Source organism: Polypterus senegalus, chromosome 1 (genome assembly GCF_016835505.1).
Source record: "Polypterus senegalus isolate Bchr_013 chromosome 1, ASM1683550v1, whole genome shotgun sequence".
Classification (NCBI taxonomy): Eukaryota; Metazoa; Chordata; class Cladistia; order Polypteriformes; family Polypteridae; genus Polypterus; species Polypterus senegalus.
Window position 1 is genome coordinate 298,043,052 of NC_053154.1, and position 27,788 is coordinate 298,070,839.

At 36.9% G+C, this 27,788-nt stretch overlaps 1 protein-coding gene across 2 annotated transcripts in view; it reads left to right on the forward strand.

The window, feature by feature from the left end:
- The window catches only part of LOC120514395 (cytosolic purine 5'-nucleotidase), a 112,554-nt gene that overhangs the window by 33,295 nt on the left and 51,471 nt on the right, over window positions 1-27,788 (forward strand). For both annotated transcript variants that reach the window (XM_039734749.1, XM_039734757.1), the window contains 4 exons: window positions 2,213-2,286; window positions 24,641-24,758; window positions 25,933-26,028; window positions 27,134-27,225. In XM_039734749.1, the coding sequence (XP_039590683.1) occupies window positions 2,213-2,286; window positions 24,641-24,758; window positions 25,933-26,028; window positions 27,134-27,225 (380 nt within the window). The remainder of the gene's footprint in view (window positions 1-2,212; window positions 2,287-24,640; window positions 24,759-25,932; window positions 26,029-27,133; window positions 27,226-27,788) is intronic.

The following is a 27,788-nucleotide window of genomic DNA, read 5'->3' on the forward strand; positions in this document are numbered from 1 at the left end:
AATAAATGTGACATGAAATGTGAGCATAAATAAATAAATGTCTCACAAAATATGTTTTTAGTTGCTTATTTATTTATTTTATTTTGTCTGTAATATTCCTCCAAATGCATCATGAAATATGGCTTTGTAATGTAATTTTGCTCACATTTCATGCAGCTTTTATTTATTTGTCCATTTATTTATTTAATTATTTTTGTCCAGAATATTCCTCCATATTACAAAAGTCCTTAATCCCCCGTTCTTAGTGAGCTGCCACTGCATTCACATCAGTTGAAAATTAAGTTAATTCTTAACTTACCCACAGGATTTCATGGCAAGCGGTATGATGGGAAAGAGTGAGATTAGTGGAGGTGGCACCTGTCTGATTCTGAATTAGCCATTTTTCTACTATGACAATTTGCTGGCCCACAATGCAAATATAATGTTTGAAACTCTGGAGAAATCTTGCTTCCAGCTGTTTGAAACCCTCCTTATTTGCACAATTTAGCACCTTGTAGTTGTTCTGAAAAATTAAACAAAACTGAGTGGAAAAGTTTTTGTTATATGTGATGAATTGATTGATGCAGTGAATGAGAAAATTGAGAGCTTTACTCAAGGTTGGTTTGCTACTTGCTTTAAATAATGGATCAAGCACATGAAAAAGTGAATTGATACTGTATTGAAGTCAATATAAATAGATGCTCTTTTTTTGGGGAAAAAGTTAATAATACTTAATAAGTCTAAGGACTTTTGCCATGCAGCTTATAGTTAAGTTATTAAAAGGTACACCATTTACTTATTTTCACAATGTTCTTGGATAGCATTTCTAAAAACATTTTGTTGCAGTTGTCTTTTTTAAATAAAGCTAGTACTAGGCTTTTGGGTAACTTACTCAAGGCCACATATTGAGTCAGTGGTATTGACTTTGTATGATTTTGGTCAACTCTGTCCGTTATCAATGTAAATACTGGCTAAATTAATTTTTATTTAGTGCAGTACCCCTCATTGTAAGTGGTGTGCCATGTCATATTACATACACATTTTTCAGAGATTCATATTTGTGCAGTTACAACTCACGCCTGCTCATTTTGTTGTCCTGTTACAGAATACTTTATTTAACCTTTGAAGATTAATCTCTAGATTACTGAATGCTGCATACCTATTCCACTTATCTGGTTGTCGGGAAGTACTTGTAATGACATCATATACCCTCAAAAGAGTGCTAATACTATATAGAGTTTCACGACAGCTGTGGTGTTGCAAGCGAGTGAGTGCACTTTGGCTGAGTAAGGAAGGAAGTCTACTTTTTAAATTGTACTAGTATTATGTTACGTTCTGTTTTCCCCAACGTTTTGAGCTTTGCATTTTGAGAATTAGGAAACATTTTGTAAAATAGGAAATAAAAATTTCTGTAATATTAATAATGATTCAGGTATCTAACTGAATGTTTAAATTTAAACATGGACTGTGTTTCTTCGTAAATCTATAGTGCAGTTAGAAATTTTCAACTACTGTACACTGTAAACAAAGTAATACAATGTCACAGGGTGTTGTTTTATTATGGAAAAAATTATTAATATAAACATATTAACCTGTAATGTGGTGCCATGTCCTGTGCTGGTTGTTGTGTTGCACCAAGTGCTACTGAAGTGGGATTCATCTGTCAGTAACCTTCTGGAAAGTTTTTTAAGGCAATAGGCGAATGGCTAAAAGATGTGCATTTAACATACTAATAAATACTTGGCTAAATCATTAAACATTTCACTAAAGAATCAAAAGCTGGTAATTGGATTGGTGAAAGAGAAAGTCAATATTTGTGTTATGAATGCTTTTCTGACCACTATAGCAGCATTTATGTGCATTCATTAAGCAAAGCAATTTGTTTGTAATTAATAAAGTTTGTAATTGTATTAACTTGTGAACTTATTGCAGTGCTTGTAGCCAGTGAAGTATGTCTTACAAAATAAATTGAATTAAACTGTAAATAAATTTCACCTTCAGCAGAATATGTCAGTATAAGTCTTAGAACATGCATATTGTATTGCGATTATACAGTGCCATAAAGTGTTGCCTTTGATTTATGTTATGGTTTATTCATATAAAAAAGGTGTATCTTATGCTTTTAAATATTTGTTACTTTCCAGATTACTTTAATACCTTTTTAAATTATGATTATAGAACACTTAATTAGTTGAATATGCTAATATATTTATTAAATACATTTAATTCTCAGAGTGTTTGTAAACAGAAGTCTGGCAATGGAGAAGATTAAATGCTTTGGTTTTGATATGGATTACACTTTAGCAGGTAAGACTCATGGCATTATCACATTATATTGGTTTTGAATTCACTTGCAATTACTGAAATTCCATGTGTACTGTTCCTACCAAATGTATTTAGACCTTCAGACAATTCTCTAGTTTTACAAATAATAAATCCTACACCAAAATTGTGTTCTGTGTGATATTTTTTATTTGAGAGCATTTATACTTTTTATATGACATTGTTTTATGTTAGAAGAACAAAATATTAGGAATTAAAAAGGAAATATAACCTTTGGATGTGATAATAGCTTAGAATATTTTGTTGTAAATAAGTACCAGATTTCTACAGAGTTCTGGATTGACTTGTGCCCATTCTTCCAGACAGAATTTCTTCAGGGTTTTTCATAATTAGTTGGATAAAACTTGTATGCTGCAATTTTCAAACAGTACCAGAGTACCTTGAGATCAGAGCTTAAATTGGACTATTGTAGGGCATTCATCTTATAGCCCTTCAGTCACTACTGGATTGTCCTATTGAAAGATGAGCATTTCATTCTTTTTAGAGTTGAACAGGTTGCAGTATATGTTTGTATTTTCCACCACCTATTGATCCTTCTATTTTAAACACAAGTACAGTCCCTGCTGATGAAAAACAGTCTGCACAGTATAAAGATATCATCGCCATACTTAACTTTAGGGAAGTGGTTAATGTTATATTTGTTCCACATGTATCTCTTTGAACTTTGGCTAAAAAGCTTAGTCTTTATCTCTTCTGAGCTCAAAACCTTTCCTCCGCCACGACAAGGTCACTGTCATGCTCTTTGGCAAACTCGAGGCATGCTTTCACATACTTTCTTTTTGATTAATGGCTTTTTCTACCACCCTTACAAGCCAATGTTATTCAGAGATTGCCATATGTTTCACTGGTTTACCTTTAGTCCAGTCTCAGCTGCTGAATCTTACAGTTCTTTCAAAGTGATCGTTGACTTCTCTATGGCTTCTCTCACACTTCACCTTCTTGTTTCTGCAAATAATTTTGAGGGTGACATTTTCTAGGCAGTGTCTAGCTGGCCTGATTCAACTTCCACTTATTGAAAATTGAATCAATAGTGCTCATTGGGACATCCAGACACTTGGATGTTGTTTTTTATTCTTTTCTTAATTTATGTCTTTGTGTTATTTTATCCATCACTTGCTTGGAATGCTGTTTCATTTTCATCATCACAGCTGTTGTTCGATCTGAATAATGATTATTTAACTGTGGGGCTTTTATTAAGATAATGTAGCAGTTACTGTAATGATTCACTAGTGGAGGTTAATTGTAAGGCAATTTTGTCCTCGTTAGGCACTATTTTTCACATTTGTAAGCGTAGAGCTTCTACAACATAGGGGATTAAAAACTTATACAAGCACTTTATTTCCTTTTTTCGTATTAATTTTATTCTAACATAAAATAGTGTACCATTAAAAAAAGTTTTGTGTTTCAGTATTTTAAAATAAAAATATCACAGAGAACCAAACTTCAGTGTAGGATTTGATATTCTGTATAATTAGACAAGAGTTAGAATACTTTTGAAATGCACTATATATTTAATGAGATAGGGCTTAAAAAAGATTTAGCCACTGTCTCCCTGTGTTATCAAAAGAGTTTAGACTTTTCTTATGCCATTAACAAAGTCTTAAATTTATTTTCTTTATTATGTGCAATTATCTTTGACATTATACCTCATTTGTTTATGTTGAATAGTATATGCTAAGAAGAGCTGTTATATGTAAATTTTAAAGCTCAGAGTTAATGTTAGTATTTTTTTCCTTCAATTACTGATTTGGTTACTTAGCAGTCCACTAAGATTATGTGTTTTCTGCTCTTATTTTTCTGATTTTTATGAACAGGGTATCAAACGACAGTTGAGGTTTGGAATGTATAAATGCATTTGAGGATACAAGATAATTTTATTCTTATAGCCTAATTTTAACTGTTATTTCTGATTGACTGTTAAGCAACTTCCAGCCTTATTTGACACAGAAAATCAGAATCTCTTTCTGATCATTACCTTAAAAAGAAATGCTTCTTGTACAGATGAATCATAACTTTGAACTGGTATAGAGCAGATGATGAATTAACCTCTAACTGATCTTTTTTAACATTGCTGATGTGTTATGCATGCCTGCATATGGCCTGGCAATGTGCTGCACTGTAACAATAGGATAGGAAAGATAATTGAATCCTCACAAAGGAGTTCATCAGTTCTCACCAAGAAATGTAGACATGAGGTTAGAAAACCTAAATGTATCACTGAATTTCCACCTAAGCTATGATTGTTCAGTTAACATTAATTGACAAAATCAGGATATGTAAAATATGTTGAAGTACTTGGCAAGAAGGCACAGAGTTAGTTGTGTGCAAGGACCTTCTGTAAAAAAACAAAAAGTCTTGCAGTTCAGTTTGTACAATAAGAAGACAATAAAAGAGTAACCTTTAAAAAAATAATCTTAAAGTCTATTAAAAATAGGTAGAAAGCTAATGTCATGAAAGCTACTGTCATGTGGTTGTTCTGTAGGCAGAACATTGCCAGTTTGTGAAGCCCTGATGCTGAGGGATATCTCACTACAGGGTTTGGAAGTAAAAAATAAAAACGTGTTTAGTAAATTTAAACAAATTCTTGTTTAGTGCCCTTATGTTTATAGGTCCAGAGTGTTGGATACATTTACTTATTTAATATAGTTAAAACAAAGCACCTCAAAAAATCATAGAGCAAAGCAAGATCAACAAAAACAGATAAGATGTATATAGAAACAGGTTAGACTGCTGTCATACGCTGCTAGAAGAGACATTTTTTTATTATTAATAACATGACACTTAATTACAAAGTTTCTGAACAAATTAGTATATGCCATAATTGCAAAAAATAACTTAAACTTTAATAATACCAAAGTTGCCCTTTCATATACTTTTCTAAAGCCAGATGGCAAAGAGCAAGTTAAAACTGGTCCTCCATTCCCACCCTAGGCACTCAAACAATGCACTGTGGAACAAACTAACATCAAAGATGAAGATTCTTTGATCAAATGACAGTAATGTCAAAGTTAGAGAATAAAGAATGACACTGGGAAAAGTAATTTACACAAAATACCAAAGTTATATGAAAAGCCTCATCAGCTGCCCAAACAGGATTATGCTATGGCTAGAAAAGATTGTTTTTAACTATATTTTGTAGTATTTTACAGTATTTATCATTTTAGAACTCTTTTTAAATGCTCCACCTCCTAGGTTGCTGCATTTTAAGAAAACCAGCATCTTATAATTACAATGTAACAGAATAGGAAATTGTAAGTAATGTTTCCCTCCCATACTATGTAAAAGATATGAATTTTGTTGTTTGTTAATTCGGAATTAACTCTGGCTGTGTTCTGCAATGTTAGTTTCTGCTTTACACTTGATGTTTCCAGAATAAACTCTTAACTGCTCAGCCAATGTTCCAATAGAATGGCAAAAATCATGCAGATGGCAAAATGATCAAATTCAAACTTGGACAGAATTCAGACTTGTTTAGATATGAGGCAGACATGTGTACTGGAAATAAATGAAAAATTTGAAATATAAGGAGTAAAAATATTAGGTATATCTTTAAAATGGTGGAGGTGGGGCATAGTCTTTGAAAGTATAGCCTATGAGAAGGATGTAGGTATTAGTATATTTTTCATTGCTTATAAGCATACAGTCCACAAAGATGATTATTAGGACGTTGGGTTACATAGAATGATGTGGTAAGGAGAAATTAAGAAATACTATTCTTAAGGTATGCAACGTACAGTGATTTTCACTAATATTGGCACACTTGGTAAATAAAAGCAAAATGGGCTGTGATAAAACAGTCTTCATTATTTATCCTCTTGATCTTTTATTCTTGATTTTACCAAAAATCTTAAATATTAATTAAAGTTAAACAATTGAAAGGAAAAACAAATTATTATAAAGAAAATATTTTTCTCAAGTATATGTGTGGCACAATTACTGGCACCTATTCCTTTAATATCCTGCTTTGACAGGATAGCAACTGTGACTCTGCTCCTATAGTTCTTACAGAGGTTGGAGAATGTTTACAGTATTAATGAAGGTTACTCGAGTTGTCAGGCATAAGTGTAATATACTATGTGGAATGTTGAGAAGGTCAAGGACTTTCCATAAAAGTCCCTTGCAGGTGATTGTTTAGAAAAGTGGTCGGACATCTTGTTTTAAGTTAGTTTTAGGGGTCTTCAAAAAGACTCTTTAGGCTCAGGTTGACACATAAGTACCTGAGATCAATAACCTAGTTCACAGGGCCACAGTAAATACTTCCCAAAAATGAAACAAAGTCAATGCCAGACTCCAGCACTAAACTGTTTATAAACTCTCAGGGCTTAAATTTGAGAGACTCTTTTTTATTACAACTGCCATGATGTCAGTAGTTTGATAATAGAATAGATTGAGTGTCCTATGTTTCCTTCCGGGCACTCCGGTTTCCTCCCACAGTCCAAAGACATGCAGGTTAGATGAACTGGCGATTCTAAATTGGCCCTAGTGTGTGCTTGGTGTGTGGGTGTGTTTGTGTGTGTCCTGCGGTGGGTTGGCACCCTGCCCAGGATTGGTTCCTGCCTTGTGCCCTGTGTTGGCTGGGGTTGGCTCCAGCAGACCCCCGTGACCCTGTGTTCGGATTCAGCGGGTTGGAAAATGGATGGATGGATGGAGTGTCCTATTGCACAGATATTATAGCAATCAGGAGATATTTTAAATGTCTTATTCAGTGGGCTGAGCTGGAGTATAGTTAAAGCCTTTAGCAGCAATCAATACCCAGAACTTGTTTATCTTTTCACCACTTTAGTGGGACTAAGCTAAAAAACAGTGAATAATCAAAGCAGTGGTAAGTAGTTCTGAAGTCGTTTAAAGTTGTTATTCTTTTCAGTAAATGATTTGTTTTTGTTTTAGTTGCTTGTGTACCAGGTCTATCGCAAAGGTCTTTCCTTTGCTCGAGTTAAAGTTCTGTCAATATATTGTTAACACTATCATATCATTATCATATTTTATGCATATCATATTAAAATTAGATATAAAATATCTAAATATCTAGATATATAATTAGATAAAAATTAGATAAAATGAAATGCTATCTGTATGTCAGAAATGTGAGTCTTATTTTTTTAATCACATAAATACTAATTAATACTGAACATTATAAATTATGATCAACTATAACAATGAGGTAAGAGCAGAGAAAAGGCAGTTTTGGTGTGTTTGTCTGCAGTGTCTTTAAAGAAAATAAAAAAGATTTTTTACTGTTTTGAAAGTAAAAAATAAAATTGTAAATGCCCCCAACCTTTTGCACTAATGGCTAAAACAGTAAAAATAGAAAAGTATAATCATAATCATCACATAAAATGGATGGCCTTGGGTGTTTTGTAAGACTACTGTCATTCAGTGGTCGAGTAGAAGCTTCATGAAACCTTGAACAGCTTTATGTAGAGAAGTAAACTACAATAATAAAGCATAAATACAATAATGTCAACAATTACATGTACAAAATCAAAATGCGATCAACTTTGTGCTAAAATGTGTTACAGTATAGCACTTGGTTTTCCATTTTCAGTTTTCTGTGTTCCCTAATTGTAATTAAAAAAATATATTGCTTCAGTTAATTGGTCTATTCTGGCATTTACTGTTTTTTATACTACTATACTATCTATCTATCTAACATATACCGATAACATGTTGTTGTCGAATGTTATAAAAGCTTACCTGGAACATAATTACAGTATAAGAAAAGTAGAATATTTTAAACAAAGAAAATGTCATTTTCAGTACTCTGACCTTATGCTTAGTGAACTGTTCTTAGTTTGCTTGTCCATGTTTCATTTTATCGTATTAAGCAAATCTAAAAGTCAAGTTCTATCTAACCAACAAAATATGTTCCCAAGGATATTTTGTTGTTATTCTCCTTTTCATCTCTGCCGTGTCAGCTTAGACCCATTTGTCTGCTTTTTAGAAATGGTTTCTGTAAGCACCTGATAACGTTTATTAGAAGAGCTGAAATTTCACACCTTAGTTATTGCTGGAATTCAAATTAGGCTTGAGACGTATCAGGTATCTCATGAACTTATCACTTTCGGTTATTTAGTGTAAATGGATGTTGAAAAGAAGATGGTGATAATTTGTTTTCTTTGGTAGGGGCAAAATGTTACCACATTTTTATTTCAGCCCGTAATCAAAGCTAAATTAATAATGGCAGTATATTAGAAGAATTTGTTGGGGAAAAGTTTTATGATACTACACATTCTCTGTTATCAGCCAATTCAGAGAAAAGTTTAAGGTGCATTATATATATTTTTGCTTAATTTAATTATGAGTCTTTGTCATTATCTGAAAATAAAAGGTTAGAGAGGCCACGGATCATTACTCTTACATGTGTTGTCATTTGATAGTTGGTTAGTTCTGCTGTTTCAAAGTGTAATCCCACCACCTGTTTAGTGGTAGAGAAAAAAATAGCAGTGAAGAGTGTGAGAGTGATGGGCTGTAAGTACAGGTCCCACTTGAGGACATCAGGCCCTCATGCCACCCTCATGGAGTCTGTTTCTGATAATTTGATCACAAAGATGCACACTAGTAGCCAAGTGGAGGTCATTTTGTATGGCTCTAGTAGTACTTCTCCTGTTCCTCCTTGCACAAAGGAACAGATACCCGATGTCCCCCTGCTGCTGGGTTGTTACCCTTCTACAGCCCTGTCCAGCACTCCCTGTTTAATGGCCCATCTCCTGGTATCTCCTGTGTGCTCTTGAGACTGTGATGGGAGACACAACACACCTTCTTGTGATAATGGAAGAGCTGGACTACCTATGCAACCTGAATCATCTGCAGGTACTACCTCCTGCTACCAGTAGTAACAAGGACACTAGCAAAATGCAAAACTAGGGAAGAATCAGTCAGAAAGGGTAAGGAGAGAGCAATTGTGTGTGGCCACCGCCTGCAAAACCATTCCCTTTTTGGTAGTTATCTTGCTGTTACCTCTCCAGTGCACAAAGTGTCACGTTCATTTGCACTAAAGCAGGTGAAATAGATGCTTCCTAACTGGACAGATTGATATCTCTGAAACTTAATTGACTTTGTGTTAGACTGTGATGATTAAGTGTTCCCTTAATTTTTATGAGCAGTGTATATTATACCATATATGTGCAAGATTTGCAGGTTGTACTTTGCCTTTGTTGCATGCTTTATGTTAGCATTTTGGTTTAAATATATTTTTTCCAATATTTGTTTTCCTTGTTCAAGTTAAATTGTGTGTTGTCACAAACTTGACCACAAGTGATAGCAAGGTTTGGGGCAGCCAATCGTAAATTATAAAAAAGTTACACAGCACTGATGTGCAATAAACCAAGTCCAAAACAGAACTGAGGGAATAGGGAAAAGGTGGAGGCTTTTAAAGGGGAAGACAGGAAATGAGGTCAGAGGGGTCAGGCTCATAAGGGTCTTCAGCCATAGGCTCGAGCCCATACGTGGCATCACAGGGGCCGGAGCCGGCAAGGTCTTCTTCCATAGGCTCGGACCCAGAAGTGTGTGACAAGAGCCCAGACCCGTTTGGTCGGGCAACCCTGACTGAGAAGTCGTGAACGCAGGGAAAGAGCACTGGCGTTGGCATAAAGAGCCAGCTGAGTAATCGGCCATTTAATCTCCAGCGCTGCATACCTGGTCTCCCGGTCCAACAGTTTCTGGCTCAGGAACATGATGGGGTCTTCCACCCCATTGACGCTTTCGCTCAGCATGGCCCCCGACCTGTGTCCAAAGCGTCTGTCTGGAGGATGAAAGGTAAAGAAAAGTTAGGTGCTTTCAAAACAGGTGCGGACATAAGGGCCTGCTTCAAGTCACTAAATGCAGCACCTGTCTTGTCAGTCCATAACACAATGTTTGGGGCCCTCTTCTTTGTCAAATCAGTCAAGGGCACCACTCTCTTCAAGAACTGGGGCACAAACCGTTGGTAGTACCCCACAAGCCCGAGAAAGGCTTGGACCTGCTGCTTGGTTCGTGGATGGGGCCATTTCAAAATGGCATCTACTTTGGAGCACTGTGGCTTAACAGTAACCCGACCCACCAGGTGGCCTAAATACTTGGCTTCACTCAATCCAAAGAAGCATTTCTTCAGATTAATCCGAAGTCCGGCCTCACCAAGTGTCTGCAATACTGCTTTTACCTGCTGTAGGTGTGCTGTGCTGGAATAGATGGCCACGTCATCCAGGTAGGCAGCACTATATGAGTTATGAAGCCTAAGCACTTTGTCCACCAGATGCTGGAAAGTTGCCGGAGCCCAGTGTAACCCAAATAGAAGGACATGATATTGTCAGTGTCCGCAAATGGGGTACTAAATATGGTCTTAACCTTTGCAGAATCCGTTAAAGGAACCTGCCAGTACCCCTTTGTCATGTCCAGCGTGGTCAAATACTAAGCTTGTCCTAGCCTCTCGAGGAGGTTGTCCACTCATGGCATCAAATTGGGAGACTTGATTAAGTTGACGGAAGTCATTGCAAAACCTCCAACTCCCATCAGGCTTATTGACCAAGATGATGGGACTGGACCAGGGACTATGACTTTCCTCTGTTACTCCTTTTTCCAGCATGTGCTTGATCTCAAGCTCCACTTCAGCTCTTTTTGCATCAGGAAGGCGATGTGGACGTTCTCGGACTACAACCCCGGGCTCTGTAACAATGTCGTGCTCAATCAGAGAGGTCCTTCCGGGGTTTTCACTCACTACCTCCGGGACGGACAGGATAACTGTTTCCAGCTCTCGTCGCTATCTGGAACTTAAATTCGCACCGAAGTTAAGGCTACTCACGTGAGCAAAGAGTGAGCAGGGAAGATGGATTGGGATCCCTATCCTTCCACAGTTTCAGCAGATTTACATGATAAACCTGCTCCCTCGGCTGAGGATTGGGTTGAATCACCAAATAGTCGACGAGTCCTTTCCTCTCCTTAACTTCGTATGGATCTTGCCAATAAGCTAGTAACTTAGAGTGGGAGGTAGGTACTAAGACCATGACCCGCTCTCCTGGGCAGACATGCCTTGGTCGTAATATTGGACCTGTGCTGCTTGAGCCTCTTCCATGTGACTTTTAAGGAAGGGCTGAATTTTACCAAATCTATTGCGTAATTGCGTGATACACTCCAATATTTGTGTAGAGGGAAGGACTTCTTCTTCCCATCCTTCTTTTAAAATGTCTAATGTGCCCCAGCATTGTCGCCCATACAATAATTCAGGGGAGAACCCCGTAGAGGCTTGTGGGACTTCCCAATAGGCAAAAAGGGCGAGGAGCTGATCCTAATTCCTTCCATCCTCGTTGACCCCCTTAAGAAGCATTTGTTTGAGAGTCTCATTAAGTCTCTCTACCAGACCGTCAGTTTGATGCACTGCGGTCTTTAGATGCTTTATTTTAAGTAACCTTGAACGCCTCCGAGGTAAAAGGCATCCCTTGGTCCGTCAGGACTTCCTTAAGGATGCCTCTTCACGCAAAGAGTGCTACCAATTCCCATGTGATGGCTTTAGAAGCAGCTGAGCACAACGGAACAGTATCGGGGTATTTGGTAGCATAATCCACGGGGACTAAAATGTACTTGTGTCCTTGGGCTGATGGTTCATTAGGTCCGACTAAATCATCCCCAATTCTGTGAAATGGGACATCAATTAGGGGAATAGGAATGAGAGGAGCACGGTTCTTCCTAGGAATTTGCCGCAATTGACACTCCGGACAGGAAGTGCAAAAGTGACGAACCTCCTCATTGATTCCTGGCCAATAAAAGCGGAGCTTGATCCGCTCCAGGGCTTTCTCGGTGCTCACATGGCCACCTAGGAGGTGATCGTGTGCTAACTCACAGACCTGCCACCGGAAGGTCCACGAGATTAGCAGTAGCCTTCACTCCTGTCGGTCATGCACTGCTACGCGATACACAAGGTCGTTTTCCAAAACAAAGTGAGGACAATGTGGCATTGACTGGTGAGTGTGCTGGCAGTTGACCAGGACCACTACATTTTTGGCAAATTTAAGAGAATTGTCATTCCAGTGCTCCCTTTTAAAAGAAGCTGGCGTCTCTCTAAATTGAAACTGCAAAATGGAGAGAGTGTCCGGGCCGACCTCAAGAGTCGTGGTTTCCTTCCATTCCATTTTGGCGCTGGTGGATGACGTATCGGCACGCGACACTCCGGGAGTTGCCACGTCAGTCAAGGAGGCCGCTTTGTCTCTCTCCTCCGGCTGGCTACATGTCGTGTAGGCAGCTTGAGACGGCTCATCCCTGTCTATAACTAGGCCTAAGTTAAAACCAGGAGTGGTATGTATCTCATCGGTTTTAATTTTAGACCAGTCCCACCCCAGTATCACCGGATGTGGTGGATTTAGGAGGACCGCAATGGTTAATTTCTGTACCGATCCATCTCAACTGATGACACAGTTGGCGGACTTGTACCAGTGGATTTCTCCATGGACACAGGTTATACCGGTCTTAATATTTAACCACTGTCAAGGCAGCACAAACTTGTGGGCAACAATGGTAATGTTGCACTGATGTGCAGAAAACCGAGTCCAAAACAGAACTGATGGGAATAGGGAAAAGTTGTAGGCTTTTAAAGGGAAAGACAGGAAGTAAGGTCAAAGGGGTTGGACTTGTAAGGGTCTTCAGCCATAGGCTCGAGCCTGGAAATGACATCACAAGGGCTGGAGCCAGCAAGGTCTTCTTCCATAGGCCTGGACCCGGACGTGATGTCAAGAGGGCCAGGTGGAATCTCCCATGAATGGTCTGCAAGAAAGGGAGAAAAAGAGTCAGTACACTCTGCCACATCCCGGTCTGATTTGGACTTGCCCTTACTCAAGCCCTTTAGCTGCCTCCCATGCGCACGTGTGTGACTGTGTGTAACTGAATACACTCTGAAAACTGTTGTTGTGACAAAAGGGAGTTAAAATGTACACTATGACTTACAAAGTAGGGATGAACATGGAGAGCTCAGTGTCCAACTCAACTGATAAAACAATAATCTTTCAGTCTCCCTGGGTAATGTCTGTTGACCAGTTTATGAGGTAAGATGGCTAATCAATTTTCCCACTAGTCTTGAACCAAGTACTCTCTAAATGGGTAACTGAAGGCCCCTTACGGAGTCTCCATGCTTTTTGCCTTAAAGTGGCAACATGATCTCAGTACTGGACTGAATATTGCCACATAATAGACTGGAAGTTTTTACCTGGCCTCTGGCCAGTTCCCACCTTTAAATGGACTATGTTAACCTTTGTCTAATTATTTAGGACCCTCAGTTGGTAATCTTACTCTTTCTTTACAGAAGGAGTCATGTGTCCCTGACATTTGCTTGTGTGCCTTCTAGCTTCCTAGGAGAGCATTGCATGCTTCTGCCTAGGCCAATGCTCCCTCATTCTTACTTACTATGATGGCTCAGAATGTTGCCTATCCTTGGTACTTAGGGCAGATACAGAGTGTACTATCTCCAGCAGGCAGGGCCGGATTTTCCTTTAAGCTAACTAGGCTTCAGCCTAGGGCCTCAAGATCAAGAGGGGCCTACATTCAAATTGTTAGCAATTTGAACAAACTTAAAAATGGGAGGTGAAAGGGCCTCATAAGTGGAATAGCCTAGGGCCTCTTTTCATCTAAATCCGGCCCACATTCTACATTTGTAGAACCTCTCCATTATTATGGTTATTTCTCTCTCTCTCTCTCTCTCTCTCTCTATATATATATATATATATATTTATTTCAGGGTCTTATGGCCTACATTTTGTTAGTGGTGCCTTGGCCCCTGGCAAATACAACCTGGTTGTAACCTTTTTAACACTGTAAACAAAAAAGCTTAAATTGGTAATCATTGTCTGACGGTCACAAATAGCAACAACACATTCACTTAAAAATACTGACACAATACAGTGGGCATACTTGCTAGCAATCAAAGAAAGATGTTTTTGAAACAATAAGAACAGTCTTAACAGTACAGTTGAACTAATAAGATTTTTACCTGTACTTTTGGCAGTTGTTTGCTCCTTGTGGCATTTTGTTTCATCAGTCCACAGCTACTTCAAGTCATTGTGCCTTTATTTTTAATTGTTTACATTGTACTTGTTGTTCTAGAACAACCACCAGATGACAAACTGCTAACTGTGAATACCCAGTACAGTAACTTAAACAGACTTAGTGTGATTTTGTTTTCAATTTTCTCTTCTTTAGACAATGATGTTTTTTCATGTATACTATGGACGCAACTTTCTGAGTTTTGTTATTTTTTAAATGTATTGCATTATTTCTCAACTATATTAGTCAGTCAGTCAGGCATTCTCCAACCCGCTATATCCTAACACAGGGTCACGGGGGTCTGCTGGAGCCAATCCTAGCCTGCACAGGGCGCAAGGCAGGAACAAACCCCGGGCAGGCCACCAGCCCACCACTCAACTATATTACTTCCTAACACTACTGCCGACACTTGCTCTTCTAAGGAAACAGAAAGAAATTTAGAAATGATATTGAGGCCAATACAAAAACAAAATACAAACAAAGTCTTGTAGATATTTTGATGTGGAAACAAATTAACTTTTAGCTTAGTTGTAGTGTTTATGCTATTCTGGGTTAATTGCTATGATAATGTGGGATGGTGCCTAGTAATATATTGGTGTACTTTTCATGTTTAATTCCTACACTGGCCCACATGTTTTAAACATAGATCTTGGATATTTTACAGTTGCATCACACATGGCCTCCTTGGCCATTGGACCTTACTTTTATTCTATGTTAATTAGTGTTCTCTGGTTTTAATTCTTACTTTGTCTTTTTTCACTTTCTTCATTATGTAAAGCACTTTGAGCTACATTATTTATATGAAAATGTGCTATATTAAAAAATGTTGTTGTCGTTGTTGTGTGTACTGTTGGTCCATGGAAATTCAGCATGTGTGTAACAGTGTTATGCGTTATCCAGAACATTGATAAAATGTAAATCACATTAGAATGTAAATTCATAAGTGAGTTTTACATTTTAGTAAACTCCTATAATGTTTCAGAGAAATACACAGGTATAATAATTATGTATTATGACTAGTATGAACTGTGGTGGGCTTGCGCCCTGCCCTGGGTTTGTTTCCTGCCTTGCGCCCTGTGTTGGCTAGGATTGGCTCCAGCAGACCCCCGTGACTCTGTGGTTGGGATATAGCGGGTTGGTTAATGGATGGATGGACTAGTATGAATGAAACGACACAGTTTTGTTTTGCATACATTTTAGTGAAATTGACTCTAAATAGTTTTGCATGCAGGTTTCCTATACAAGAAATACAGAACTCACTAAAATTTGTTTTTTTGGAGTGGAAAACAAGGAATATTGTTCCCTAAGGTCTTTTAACCTGGGTAGTGCAGGTAATAGGCTGCACAACAGTTAAAATAAGTGTAGCTCTAATTCATATCACTCTGGAGCACAGCAGTGTCTTTTTTTATTGTGACATGCTGCATATATTTCGCACAAAAATGCACCAGACATTGTGTGCATTTCTTTGAATGAAGATGCACTACATAGAAAGGTCACCCCATGACATTACCTAGCAACTATCTTTCTTGTGTCTTAATCCCTCCTTAGCATATGCATGCCCTGAGTGCAGTGCAAGAATGTACGTTTCTGTGTTCAAACCATATTTATAATTGTGATTGCCAAAATTATCATTGTAATTATCAAAGCAGGTATTATAATCCCTGAATAACCACAACATGTGTCTCATGGCTTAAGAAAATGACTACATGTGACAGGGATTTACTTTTGTTCTTAGGAAAATTTTGTTTAAACACTGAATGACATGCAGAATTAGAACACAAAAACACTGTGAGACATGGAAATAAAGACTTTTATTCCTGTGTCAGTGGCGTAATTTTTGCTGGTTGTGACCCCACAGTATGTATTGGAAAATTTTCTTATGTTTTACTGAAAATTCAGTTTTTTGCAAATTGCTGGCTCATCACTATTTATGACCCAAATTGCACATAAACAAATCATTTAGAAAAGCAATCCATCCATCTTTAGTCATGGTTTGTACTACAAGAACTGGAACCTCAAACAAAGCATGCAGAGTACAAAGGGCAGAATTTCACAGGGCTGTGCACTTTTCACTACCTGGTAGCATCCACCAGAAAATGGAAAATGACTCTGGACAGGTCCCCAAACAATTGGAGAACACATGGACATACTAATCCACACATATTCATGTCAGGCCAATTTGAAATTGTCAATCAAAAACAGTCTACAGATTTATAGTTTTATGTTTTTCCCCAGCTTATCAGAGAGAGAATTCAGTAAGAAGTACAACTCCACTAAAAGTATAAACTTCCTTATAGATGTATGTAGTAGCTGGTTCGATAGTGGATGCTGTGAGTGTTGCTGGGCATCCTGACAGATAGAGGTTGGCTTCTGGCCAGAAAAAACCAAATAAGTGGGTAGCATCCCACTAGTGGAACACCCATAGTCTATCCACTAGGCAGGCTGAGAATTGTAGTCCTATTGGACAGCCCTGTTGGGGTTCTTGAGTGCCAAGAGGGGGAGTTATAAGAGATCATTATGTCCTCTTTAGGAGACTTCCTCCTGACCCGGAAATGCTTCCAGTGTGCAAAACCGTGGCGCTGGAAGTACTTCTGGGTCTGGCATAAATGAAGCCGAGTTTCCTGTGAGAGTACTCAGTAATGTGAATGAGACTTCAAGGCGTGGGGCATGTTGAAGTAGGTAAACATGTGATTTTTGATAACTGTATTATTAAGGAAGAGAATTGGGAGAGTAGTGGAAGTACAAATGATAAGGAATATCTTGTATTTGAACCCAGGATTTTATTGTTTAGTTGTGTCTGGGAGGTTTGGGGTGCTGCTACACACCCCACTGGTCACAGCTTACAAAGTCAGCAGGATTCCTGGTTGACTAATTGGCTGTGTCCTTTGTTTAAAAAAAAAATTCTTGTGACCAAAAGCCCAGACATAACTATGCTATACTTATCAAAGTCTGTGACAGACTCCTTTAGTATTATGGGAAAAAATCTGTGCAACAGAGGAGAAGATACGCAAGGAGTCAGATTTGGGATACTTTTGTCTATCAGCAAGCTTGTCTGAGGGGAGAAGAAAATGTCTGATCTGCATACCTGTCTACTATAGATCTCTCTCTAAGAGATAGGATAAACTATTGGGAAGAGTATACACAGGATGATGGATCCAACACAGAGGTATGTGCCGACCCCATTAACATGTCATGGGATTGTGTTGATTGTGTTTCATGTTCCTACCTCGTCGGTAGCTGAATCATAACAATTTTGCAGCAACGCACTACAACCCTGAGCATAATGGTGATGGAAGGCGATCAAAGTATTTGAGCTGAGAAAACATGGCCCCTCTGTTTACAGATGAGAGTCACATGCTTAACCCTGAAGAACCCTGGGAAAACCAAAATAACAACTGGACAACAATTCTTGAAATGCCCAGCCCATCCATGGGAAAGCCACAGATGGAAAAGTTTGCAGTAAGTGACTCTTCCATTTCTTTCAGGGAATCTAAAAAGTGCAGTGTCTGAATCCCGCTGAGAAAGTTCTAGAGAAGGGAAAGTGTGTTCACCTGGTTGACCCGTCATGCCTCAGATTCTCTGACTGAGCATGTACAAAAGAAGCATATGCAGAACGACACATCGAGGGTGGAAGGAAACAGCCAAAGTTTAGACACACGGCAAATAGATCAACTCAAACTGCAGGAAGATTTTCATAAGCTGAATGAAATTTTGCAGCCAATACGAGTGCTCCTGTTAGTCGTGCGTACCCTGGGCACAACTGTGAGATGTCAAGAATAAACAGTAAGGTAGAAGCAATATGGAAAAGGTTACAGTGTCTGGGTTTAGATCGACTGCTGAGTGTTGATTTGGCTATATATGTGAGTGATCTCTGTATAGTATAGCATATAGGAACACATTGTGTAGTGGTCCCTGACAGAAGTGAGGGGATCTGTAGCGCTTTTTTGGATGTTTATACCCAATGTCACACAAAGATTTCCCAAGCCTGAACCTCGTGTCTCTGAAAACTCTATTCAGACAGTCAAGGTCAGGGTGGACAAAGTGAGGGGAACATCTGTGAAGGCAACAGAGTACCAGTAGTTCCTATAACCATGCTGGGTGTCATATCTGTTTTAGCCCAGGCCTGTGTATTCTGTCTGGGCAGTCAATATTCAGATAGATAAGGTTGGGCAGGAATGCAGAGGGAAAAGGATCTGTAACATAATGCCGGCATCCAAGTAGCTCTAATTCCCACAATAAGTAGAATAAGTACGGGATTGAAGGAGCCCAGTGTCGCTGAGGGTGCTGGGGGTGCTGGGAACATTAAGATGTTGCAGATGTCTCATGATTCCCTGTTGGCGTACCTCTTAAGCAGATGAAATCTTTGTCTATCCCTGTCCCTTTAACTTGGATCAGGGAGCAGGATATAGAATAGTATAAAGGAGGACATTTTATAATAATATATTTTATATTTTATATAATAATGATGAACTCTGTAGTTGGCGGCGACAACAAGACTACCTGCTGCCTGAGACATGTACTAACTGTGGGGTTTCTCAGTTTTGCAGGGGCTCATCATGTGGATCTGGTTGCCCAATTTAGTCTCTGGATCCATTTTATACCCTCTGGCTGCTGAGCCCACTAATGCACCGTACTGGTCACAATGGATGAGCAACACTAAATGTAAAAAAGAAAGAAAAAAGTCTGGAATACACAGTACCTGCTTTTGTAGTTCCAGAATATTGTGAGACAACTTTCCTTTTGCACTTTAATGCTGAAACAAGGCCATCAAATGCTGTTTCTCAAATGTATACTATATATATTTGCTCATGAATACTCACTGCACAGTTTTAGAAAGTATCTTATAGCTGTAGTTTTAAACCACATTAAAATTGTTTTTGCTCATCTTCATAACATAACATTACTTATGCCCTTTGAGAGATCTGTAGCACGTTTACCACCCCATTTCCACAATTGTAAATTGCATACAGCTTATTTACTGAATGAGAATTTTCCATTAAAATACATTATTCTAAGTAATTCTTGTACAAATGCAGAACTTTTGTACTGTATGACAACAATGTATTTCCTACTTTATTAACAGTTAAAATAATCACATAAAATGATTCAAAAAGGAAAAACAAGAATTCTCTACAGCAGGAATGGAAGATCTGCTGTGATGACATTGTCATCATCAGGTAATAACAAAAACTATTTTAGTATACAAAAATATGTGCTATATGAGACAAATACATTAGTTTGTTAATATAGCTACAAGAATGTATTGGTGGTGGTCTAATTCAGGATACATTCACTTCGGAATGCCAGTAAAACACTTCACAGTCATTAAGGTTCTGTGTTACTTCAATTTATTGAGCATTTGATAAGAGTACAGCAATTTGGGACATGGAATTTTACAGTTCAAAAGGATCTTTATATAGTTTTTGGTTGATAAATTCAATATATATATATATATATATATATATATATACAGTATGATCCTGTACATTTATGATTAGGAACAATAGAACAAAGAATTGCCAGCCTTGATCAGTCAGCAATGAAAAATAGACCTGTAGAGAAATAACCTACTGTACACATTCTTTATTTTCTTTGATTTCTTAAACCTTGATTAAATCATGGAAAACGGGAATGTCAGAAAGGCTGACAGAGACCCCTTTATAGTAACTGTTGCTACAGCTTGCATGCAACAAGGCTGTTTGCATGATGTCATTGAGTCAGATTTAACAACATGTTGCTCAGTTTTCTAGCTTCATGGTTGAACCTGGAAGTCCAGTGAGTCAGGTTACTGACTGAGCTGGAATAGTGACAGAAATGCAGACAGTGTTACATAATGCTTTTTTCAAGGAAAGCGATGTCTGATAAAAATAGATTTTGCAACCTTTTGTTACTACCTTAACTTCAGTTTGTGTGCACTATATTGTTGATACAGTTATTTCTTTATTTTCAGGAAAGCATAGAGAAAAAGAAAGTGATGCATATTAATAAGGAAAGATACTATTAACTTAGCTTTAAAAAAGAGCAATCAATCAGAATCAGATAAAGCATATCAATGGAATGCCCCACCCAAAACCAATATTTTTTTAAATGTTACTTACAGCTTGTGCTTTATAGTGTTGGCCAAGAAAAATGCTTAATCTCATATTTTCATTCAGAAAGAGGTAAGAAAGTTTATACTTCAATGGTCATGGTAGGTGACCAATGCAGGACAACAGCAAGCAGTATCAAAACAATCATGAAAATACATTATCTCACTCATGTCGCATAATTTACATGCAGAGTCATCCAATTGTATGCTCATGTATTTTCACTAAAATATTTTTAAATAAGTCACTTTTGGAAAAAGTTCTCGTGAATGAGGAAGGAACACACACAATCACACACACATGTGAATACGGATTTCAATTGAAGACCCACCTCTTCCCTTTTTCATTGGGCAAAAGCTCCATCTTCAATTCAAAAGCACAGATTGTGGGAATGCGTTGTACTGTTTGTAAAGCAAGCTGCTTTTTCTGGAAGTAAATGTTAATGTTTTTGCAAAAAATGCATACTTTTTGCATGTTTTGAACGTTTGATTGGATAATAGACATGGATTATATGACACAAGTAACAAGTAATTCTTAAAATAAAAAATAAGGATCCAGTGCCTTTGATTTAGGTGCCAAATAATCAAATGTGTAAAAAATGTATCTTTCTGTTTCTTACTTTTTAACCTCCATGTATTATATATGCCTATTTTTTCCCTCTGTGCATTGCATTTTTTCCTTCGTATTTTTGTGTCTGTCTTGATGATCTGGGTAACTGAATGCAATAATAACTTTCACACTTTGTACAGTCATTAAGATCTGATTCTAAGTCTGTAATACTGAATGTCAGTGTCAGTGGGCCATCCAGTCTTCTTTAGTCTTGTTTAAAGTGAGTCAGCGACCTTTTAAAATACACTTTGAAGAAATGTAGCTGTCCAGTGTTCATTTTGTAAACAGCTGACAGGGGGCTCTGCTCCAGAAAATAATAAGTAATCCTTCCAGTGGATAGGATAAATGGGCACAGTGTAGAAAAAAGTGATTTTTTTTTAAAGAGGTTTAGCACAATGTTAGCTGTCCAGTGATCATTTTGTAGACAGAAGAGCATTTCTTTGACAAAGGCTAAGCTGTGGAAACGAGTGTCCCCTCCAGTGGATTGGATAGAGAGGCACATTAACTATGAAATTGATCATAGAAGACTGTCTACAGTCTTTTAAAGTACATTTTGAACGACTGTAGCTATACAGTGTTCATTTTGCAAGCAGCTTACAGGGGCAAGCATTTCTACAGCAAAGACTTAGCTGTGGAAATAACTGCCCCCTCTGGGAGAAAGGATGGAGGGGCACAATAAATATGAACGTGTTATAGAAGACTGCCTGATAGGCTTATTAAAGATACTGTGCATTATTTTAACTACCCAGTGTTCATTTTGCAAGGGGGCACAGCAGATAAAACTTGAATGCTTTCTACAAGTTTTTTAAAACATTTGATCAGTTTTAATCTGCCATAATTAGCTGTGCATGTAATATACAGGAAAATGAGTTTTATAGGATAATGACACCTGCTATGAAAATGAGGTCCTCCCCCAATTTAAAGGAGAGGTCGTGACAGACAATGGAATTTCTTTTTTTTAATAGAACTTAAACTATTTCATTAACAAGGTTTTAATCACTCATATGACACAGGTGAAATTTGAGTTCCTCAACAAAGCCTTTCTTGTGGAAATGTTTTTTCTCACCAGGAAAAAACTGGTGAGAACAACTGAGTAAATGTTTAAGAGAAAGGTACTTTGTACATGTATGGCATGAAAGTGGATTTGTACATTTATTTGAAAGATTTTATGTTTAAGTGTCATAGTACACGGTTCTTGGGTGCCAACTAATAAATTATTAATTGTAACTATTACTGTTATTAATATTTTATTAAACCTTATTGTCCATGTTTCTTTGATGATGAGCTCCTGCTAAAGAATTTATTGGTAACGGTATAGTGCACACACCAAAACGACCTAAGTAACAACTAACATAATGACATCAGTACCATTTTAACAAAGTTTGCTGTCCGCCATCAATCACAGAGCACCCCAGTAAAACAACAATAATATATAATACACCTGCAACCTTAAAACGCAGACTTCATGACATCATTGTACGTGAGAAAATAGGGGGAAGGAGGTTGCGCATACATGTTTATTGACAGACAGGCCTACATTTTGCACAGGGCATGTGAAAAATCAAAAGAGAAATGCCACATCAGGGTTTCCAGGTTCCTAAAAAATGTACAAAAATTTAAAAATTGCGAATTTGCCCAAACAAATACCTCAGTGCATGAGGTAGACAAAATGACACACCGGAAGGCAGGGGGCAGTGTCATAACAAGAGGGTTAGATAATTACCAAAGCCAGGTTTCCCCTTTGAGATATTTCAGAGTGATTAAACAGGTATTTTGCTCATTTTAGAATGGTAAGGAACATAATATAAAAATGAATAGCAGGAAATGGGATGTCAACTGGATGAAAAACAAGGTAGAAATTAGTTGGGGGTTGAAAAGTAGCCCAAAATACCACATTTTCTTGAAAAAAGTAGCCCAAAAAACACAACCTATGAAATGCACAGACACAATGAGATTTGTGACAGTCACATTTTAGTGTACATATGCCAAATCAGAAGGTACAAGTGAATTCCACAGGGCACACATATCTTCATATCAGCAGACTTACATAATGGTCAGATTAATTTCAAATGCTTTGTCTTCCTTGAATTTTGATGACCTGTTGCAACATATTCAACCCTTTGTTCTGGCACAAGTGTAACCAGCCTCTCATTGTAATTCACCATATGGAATACATGGTTGCAGCATTAGCCGTGCTGTGTCCCTCATGCCTGTCATGGATCTTTAAGTAGGAACGCACCCACTATCCTCCACATACTGATGACATATGTTAACGGCACATTAGCTCAACAATTAAAAAATGGCCTTTTGCATCTATTACAATATAATTAAATTTTCAATCATTTCATCTGCCACTGGTGGTCAAAGTAGAAATGATAATCATCAAAGCCTATATTTGGTTGCATTTGCGACCATTTTATTTACAGTCTAGAACCCTGCTAAAAGCATCTAGTATAAGGCAGGTACCAACACATAAAAATTGGCTTCAGTAGGATTTTTAAGCAGTTTTTTATATAAAACAATAAGAAGGATAACCCTCTACTTTCTGGCTAGAAATAGGATGATACCAGTGTTAGTATCATGAGTTTTCTAAAAACCATTGTGCATTATATACTGAAAAATTGGCTCTTTGTGCATTATATACTGAAAAATTGGCTCTTGGTAATAATAATGTTGTCTGTTATTTTTATTTTCTATAAATTTTCTTTTCTGTCACTTTTTTAGATTAACACAATTCCATACTGTATTTATAAAATGCATATCTGTTAATATCTCTCTTTAGCACTTTGTGAAAATAGTTACTTTGGGAAGTTCTGTTTATAGCAAACATTGATTAAACTTTAAAACTTAGTTTCAAGAAGAATACGTTTTTATGTTTTCTGGTTACTGTTAGCATTGTCATCCAATTAATAATTGGTAGATGTTGCATTTATTAGTTTGCCTGATTGTTTGATATTGGCACTGTTATGGAGAACTGCTCCATCTAGAACTTGCTCTTGCCCTGCACTCAGTGCTGCAGTCTCCTGCCCCCAGAGTTGCACTAGAGTAATAATTTTTGAGAGTGTTATGTTATTATTGTTGATTGGCAGGAATGATTACATAAAATATTCTTAATTGCAGTATACAATATGTGTAATAGTATGGTGTTGCCCCTGGCTTACATACTGTATCAGCCTTTTAGATGACAGTCTATACTTTACATCACACTAAGTAGCTAATCCATCTACAAGTGTTTTTCACACAGAAAAAAATGTATGTTTTGCTTGGAACAGAGTCCTGGGTTTCTTTGTTTCAGTTGCTAAATAAGATTAGGTATGTTTTGTTAATATTTATAAGGTAGTTGACTCTTCCCTTTGGCTTTAACTCATTTATAACCCTGATTTCTTTTGCATATATATGACCTGGGCTATTCACATATATTGGTCAAAGGTTAGGTAATGCCTAGCAATATAAATAACTTATTAGTTGGGAAGGTCTGTATTTTACAGTATGATTTCATCAGTGGTCACTACTGATGAAAAATACAATATGTAGCTAATGTGCCTATTGGCCCTGCCATAAAGTATACATATTTTATTCAATCTCATTCCACATCTGATACAACTTTTATCTGTTTTTTGCAGTATATAAATCTCCAGAATATGAGTCTCTAGGATTTGACCTGACTGTAGAAAGACTTGTGTCTATTGGGTATCCTCAGGAGCTATTGAACTTTGTCTATGACCCAACATTCCCTACAAGGCAAGTTGAATGTTAAACAAATGAATAGAAAAGAATTAATTTATTTTATATGTTAGAATAATTATTAAATCTTTTATGATACCTGTTTATCTGTTACAGACTCTAATGTGGATTGTTTTTATGGATTTCTTTTTTATATTCTTGACATTTGGTCAGTCCATATCAATCATACTAAAGCATTACACAAACTGTCCAAGCCAATGGATATTTTTCCTTTTGAAGTGTATTGTGTATTCCTTTATTGTGTCTTTGTTGTGGCTAGCAATTGTGTAAGTTTCAGTAATAATATATCTTAACAGTTTTTATTCTGCATCATTTATACTTTCAAATTTATAGACGGATTTATAAGAAAATTAATAACACTAGTAACTGAGAATTAGTCAAGTGATGAGTAAAATGATGAGAGAAAATACTGAATTAAAAGCAACACTATGGCATCTTTTGAAATATATATAGAAAAATATAACATTAGATCTAGAAGGCCATAAAACATACAGTATACATGACTTGAACAGAAGTCAGAAATAGTAGTTGTTAATTATCAATGCAGACAGTTCCTGTTCCTACTGTGAATCAACATATTACATTTTTCAAGGATTTATTGATGACCACCTACAGATAATGACAAAATATGAAAACTCAAACCACAATATATAACATATTATACCCTAATTAATTACACCTGAAATTATTATTTAAAGAATTGTCTTTTTAACATTAAAAGTTTAATTAGGTGATTCTTCCTGTTCTGATTCTACTCTATTAGAAACTCCTACTAGCAGGTGTAAATAGTATCTAATTAGCTGTTGGGGAGCTTGTGCTTAAACAACATTTTAGTTATAAAAAAGGAACTTTATCAAGCATTTGAGATGGAAATAATAAAAAAATTATGATGAAACGTAATTCTTCTGTGGTAAAAACTGTGAAGTAAACCTCTATAGAATGTACAGAAATAAAATTCAAATTACTAGTAATTTTAGCAACAGTTAATTTAAGCTACTATATGCCTGCAATTAAGTAAGCATGAGACCCTCATGAAAACTGAAATGCAGACGAAGTTTCCCTTCAAACAAAAACATTGACCTTGTGCCAAAGAGCACAACTGTTCACTGGTAAGAGATGTTGAAATGAAGAAAAAAAATGAATGTAAAAAACAATCTTTCTTATTTTTCAGAGGGCTGGTGTTTGATACAATGTATGGAAATCTGCTAAAGGTGGACGCATATGGCAACATTCTGGTTTGTGTCCATGGGTTCAATTTCATGCGAGGGTAGGTATAATCTTACTTTCCTGAATTTGTCTTTGTTTTAGATTTGGACTCAAGTAAATGCAAATTATGTTTTTAAAAAATAATTACATTTTAAAAAAAGTTATTCTGCAAGTGAGGGTAAAAAGTTAACCAGATTTTATGGTTTTACTTTTGTAACAGACTGTAACTACCTACTGTATATGGAGATTAATGATTAGTGCTATAATTTAATCTAATTAGTATTCTGCTTCAGCTAGCCTGTTCTTTTATCCCTGCGCAGAATATTATCACTCTTTCTAGGTTTTCTGATTTTAAAGTTCATATATCCAAGGTATTAAAATGATGGCCCCTTACCCTTGTGAGCATTATTAATTAAGACCTGGCAACACCTAGACCTCTATCTATATATGTTGTGGTCGAAAGAACGTCATAAATACCAAAATAAAGGTTTGGGGACCGTCCCCGTATATTGTCGTACAGACAATAATGAAAAAAATGCGATGATTCAAAGTCTTGAAAGCACGATGAACAACTTTACTGTAACAAAATGGTGGTTATATAGAACAGAAAACAGGTGACAGGAAATGGTTGGCAAAATGGTGACGTGGCAACAGGAACCGGGAACAACGTCATTTTTAGGAGCCGGAAGTGAGGTGGTTTGTAGGTGCCGGACGTGACGTCATCAATGTTGGCCGGAAGTGACGTCATCACGGCCATTTTAAAACCCGGAAGTTGTGGGATTATATCTCTTCTTGTTTTCTGTTGGCAAAAGAGAGTTTAGGTAAGTACCACATGACAACCCTTTATCTTACGATGTTTTACTCACCTTTAGACTCTTTGAGTGCCTCCTAATCGTACATGTGTGACAATGTATATCTTTTAGAGGATTTGTAACGCCTGGTGACCCTAATTACTAAAGGCTAGGTGCTAGGCATCCTTATCTCTTAAGCTAGAAATTCAAAACCACCAATAAGCTCCTTATGAGGTCTTCATTTACAGGATACCCAGAGACTCAAAGTAAGTCAAAATGAAACATACTGTATTTGTCACATATGTACAGTATTTTGCTTTGTATGTTGTTAATTTTTCACAACTGATGTTTTGTTTTTCTTTTCTTTTCTTTTAGACCTGAAATCAGAGAGCAATATCCTAATAAATTCATACAAAGGGATGATACTGAACGGTTTTATATTCTCAATACTCTGTTCAACCTTCCAGGTAAAAGAAGTAAATATTTTTAAGAAAGTTTCTTCTCACAATGCACTGATATTTCATTTTTTACCTTCTAAAAATTAAGCTTGTATGATTGAATTCTGCATTTATCATTTAAAGCAGGCAACTAAGAAAATAGATTATTTTCTTTGACAGCATAAACTAATGTAAATATAAATACTGTGCAGTAAACAGAAAGTAGGAAAACAGCAGTCTATCACTGAGCACATTTTGGCAATATTGTGTGCATAGGCACCAGTGTGGCATTCACAAGACACTGCTTGATTCACTGCAATTATAAAGTTATTCTTGATTCATCCAGAGTCATTTTGATGTTTAACTTACATAAATGTTTTTTTTCTTACATCACATGATGTTTTTAGTAGAAAGTTATAATTCATCTTAAAAAGTAATATACTGAATATAATTGTTATTTTTGACTATTACAATAAGGCGACAAAAGTAAGTGTCACAAATGGCAAATTCCATCTCATTTAAGCATATTTTACAGCCTTATGTAGAGTCCACATGAAAAATAAATGTATGCCTGTATGATAACATTTGTGAAT